This window comes from Zingiber officinale, chromosome 9A (genome assembly GCF_018446385.1).
Source record: "Zingiber officinale cultivar Zhangliang chromosome 9A, Zo_v1.1, whole genome shotgun sequence".
In the NCBI taxonomy this organism is placed as follows: domain Eukaryota; kingdom Viridiplantae; phylum Streptophyta; class Magnoliopsida; order Zingiberales; family Zingiberaceae; genus Zingiber; species Zingiber officinale.
In genome coordinates this window covers 105182139-105185817 of record NC_056002.1, presented here as the reverse complement: position 1 = coordinate 105185817, position 3679 = coordinate 105182139, and the positions used below count along the sequence as shown (strand labels likewise).

General features: G+C 43.5%; 1 protein-coding gene across 1 annotated transcript; it reads right to left on the bottom strand.

The window, feature by feature from the left end:
- Nucleotides 1-1207: 1207 nt before the first annotated feature.
- Nucleotides 1208-2059, bottom strand: LOC122019417 (LRR receptor-like serine/threonine-protein kinase RGI1). The gene has a single exon (XM_042576886.1). The coding sequence runs from the start codon at nt 2057-2059 to the stop codon at nt 1208-1210; it is 852 nt and encodes a 283-aa protein (XP_042432820.1).
- Nucleotides 2060-3679: the final 1620 nt, after the last annotated feature.

The window sequence follows — 3679 nt, the reverse complement described above, 5'->3', positions numbered from 1 at the left end:
ATTATAAAAATTGTTGCAATTTTTCTAATTGCAAAAATTATGCTTAACTTGTTAGTTTAGTAATTTTTTCTTTAAAATTACTTTTTATGTCTATTTTAACCCTAACTTGAACTTGGGTTGATGCACATCAAAAAGGGGGAGATTGTTGGACCCCGTGGTAGTTTTGATGTGATCAACCAAGTTGGTTAGGTCCTGCTGTGTTTGATCCCTGTGTCTGAGTGTGCAGGAGCTTAGGAACACAGGAAGTCGAGCGGAAGACGCAGCTAGCGAGAAGGACGGCACGGGAAGGGAGCCGACGGGCTCGGTGCGTCCGAAGGACGAGAGAGCTGCGGAAGAGTACTCCGGTGGGCGTGAAGAGCGTGCGCGGCGTTCGAGGGACGTTAAGCCGGGACGAAAGGCTGCTCGAGGAGAAGGCCGGGAATTGGGTTCGGGTGAGCCCTATTCCGGTTGGCCGCAATCACCCAAAAGAACGGAGCATCGGAAGCTGAAGAAACCAAGCTGAAAAATGGAGCTGCCAGCTTGGAGGCGCCTCCAGCAGGCTTGGAGGCGCCTCCATCATGAAGGCGCCTTCAACCCTGTTGAAGGCGCATGATTGTTTAAGGCGCCTTGAGCAGTCCAGTTTGACCGTTTGCGCTGCGGATAAAGTTTTATCCGCAGATCGAGTTGGAGGCGCCTTAAACCTTGTTGGAGGCGCCTTGGACCCTCGAGATAGACTTTCCAGGAGCTATAAAAAGGCCCCTGGAGCTAAGAATTCAATAACAACTGAAGCAATCATTGTGTAGCCATTCCTAGCAATAGTTCTAAGCTTCCAAAGTGTAAAAGGCTTCTCCGCCTTCAGCAAAGGAGATTTTTCTAGTAGAGCTTTTCATCGCCCTGGATTAACAACCTCCTTGGTTGTAACCAGGTTAAATTCTGTGTCTGTTTCTTTTTCTGTCTCCTTAATTTAGTTGTTGTTTTATTGCTGATTTTATTTCTGAGTTGAAATCCGAGGAGGGTAGTTTCATTTTATTTTTTCAGCAATTCACCCCCCTCTTGCCGGTCTCCGCTGCACCAACAAGATGTACTAAATCAATATCTTGGGTTTTGTTTACCATCCTAACATCTCACTTGTATCTAATGTGTACTAAAACACATACAAGTCACCTTATGGTTCTTTGTGAGATGTATATTTGGTTTTGCCCTAAACTAAGGAATCATGCATAACTATCTAGGCATTATGGACAAGGGAAGAGCAGTTCCCGAGCTCCAGCGGGATGGAGCCAGATAGCATGGTAGTGTATATGGACAAGGTTTGGAGGTTGGCGAGCCGTCCGAACGAGGCCGGAATGGGGCCAGAGACCTTGGTGTCCGCGAGGCCGAGGACGGTGAGGTTGGCGCAGAGAGAGAGGGAGTCAGGAATCGGCCCGGAGAGGTCGCGGTTGCCGCCGACGCGGAACGTCTCGAGGAGTGAGAGATTGCCAAGGGCGACTGGGATGGGGCCGGAGAGCCGGTTGTCGAAGAGTATGAGGTGACGTAGCTCCGCTGCAGCTCCGAGGTCATCCGGGATTGAACCAGAGAGCTGATTGGAGTTGAGTATGAGAGAGGAGAGCGAAGGGAGGCGGCCGAGGGCCGCAGGGATGCCACCGGAGAGGGAGTTGGAGCTGAGGTCTAGCACAGCGAGGAAGGAGCAGTCACCGAAGTCAGGCGGGATGGCGCCGGTGAGGTTGGCGTCGAAGACAACAAAGGCGGCGAGGCTGGGGAGCACGACGCAGAGGCCAGCAGGAAGGGAGATGGCCAAGGGAAGCGACTGGATAGCGACGGCCGACACAGAGCCTGCGGCGTTGTAGGTGACATGGCTCCACTTGCAGGGCGTGGCATGGGCCGGGTTCCAATCCGGCAGCGTGGTTGCAGAGGAGTTGATCCACTGGAAAAGCGCAGTGACTTCCTGATTAGCTGGAACCAGAGACGGCAATGAGAATAGCATTAGAAGGAAGTAGAAGCGTGGAAGAAGCAGCAGACGGCTGCGCTGGAGGAGGAGGAGGAGGAGGCGGAGGTGGTTCTGCTGCCTCGACCTCGGCATCCTCAAAACCTGTTGTCATCAAGAAAACTCCCCCTAAATGTATACAAATGTATTCCAAGGGATTTAGAATGGTTATTGGAATTTGAAGTGGCTTAATGTGCTGAAATCAGGCTTTTCCAGCCATAATCAGACTTCCCAATCGATTGAAGTTGGGACTCAATCGATTAAAATCACTTCAATCGATCCATTGATCGATTTCGTAAGCTATTGCTCATAGAAATTCCCTCTGAATTGATCAGCTGATCGATCCATCCTGGATCAATCGATTGGCTGATCGATCCACTGACTCTCTGTTCACGAGAATTGGCTTCCCAATCAATCGACTGATCGATTAAAACCATCCCAATCGATCGGCTGATCGATTGGGTTTCTGATTTTCTGAAATTTAGTTTCAGCGAAATTCAAAAACTCCCCCAAAATTATATAAAATTAAAAAAATCATGAAAATTCATGTAGATACTCTTTAGAGTATACTCTATCAAGGGAAAATAGTTTTCTATGAAAATACTTCCTATTTTCAAAGAGTGACACAAATTTGAAAACTTCAATGTTTTCTCCTAGTTTGTGTCTAACTTTTCAATGATGAATACTATCAAAAGATAGTCTTCACCAAGGTTTTCCAAAAGTCTTTTAAAATTATTTTCATAACCAATATCCAACCATGTTCTTTGGGCTCAATGCACATGACTTGTACATAAGCTTTCCCAATGATTGGAAAACATATAACTATGTGTTTTGATGAACCTAAAACTCAACAAGATGTACTAAATCAATATCTTGAGTTTTGTTTACCATCATAACATCTCACTTGTATCTAATGTGTACTAAAACACATACAAGTCACCTTATGGTTCTTTGTGAGATGTATGTTTGGTTTTACCCTAAACTAAGGAATCATGCATAACTATCTAGGCATTATGAAACTTATGATCATCCACCTAGGATGTCACTTGGTGTCATCCCACTTGTTGAGATATTTTAATAGCAAGGGAATTAAAATAATGCATGATGTTATATGACATACATCAAGATGAGCAATTTTTCAAAAGAAAGATATGCTACTGCTACATGATATATGTATGACATGACATGATATTTTTATATTTTTCATAATAATCATGAATGCAAAAATAAATATGATGTCATGACATATGATGGGCAAACAAAGCATGACAAATAACATAAATAAAATACCTAGATTACTTATCTAAGTGTCCTTAAACCTTAGCTAATCTTAAAATTAAATTATAGATTGCCCAATTTCATCAAGAAAGTGCCAAACCCCAACTTAGCATTTCTTTAATCTCTTAATTTATTTATGCCAATTTAAAATTAAGCACATTCCTCAATTTTTGACATATTTATCCTTCCAAAGGAGTAATCACCTTATATTTTAACCCCAGATTTGCCCTTGACTCCCTAAGAACATACCAAAATCCCAACTTGGTAGTTCATATGATTCTCCAAATTGTGCCAATTTAATTCAAACATAATTTCTTAAGATTTGACACATGTTACTCTTTCCAAGAGTGACATTTGGATTAAGGTTTACATTTCCCTTAATTCCATAAGAAAAATACCGAATTCCAAATTTGACATTACTTTTGCTTCTCTCAAGTG

Bases quoted from the DNA above. Each gene is read 5' to 3' on its own strand.
- LOC122019417 (XM_042576886.1), bottom strand. From the start codon at position 2,059: ATGCCGAGGTCGAGGCAGCAGAACCACCTCCGCCTCCTCCTCCTCCTC.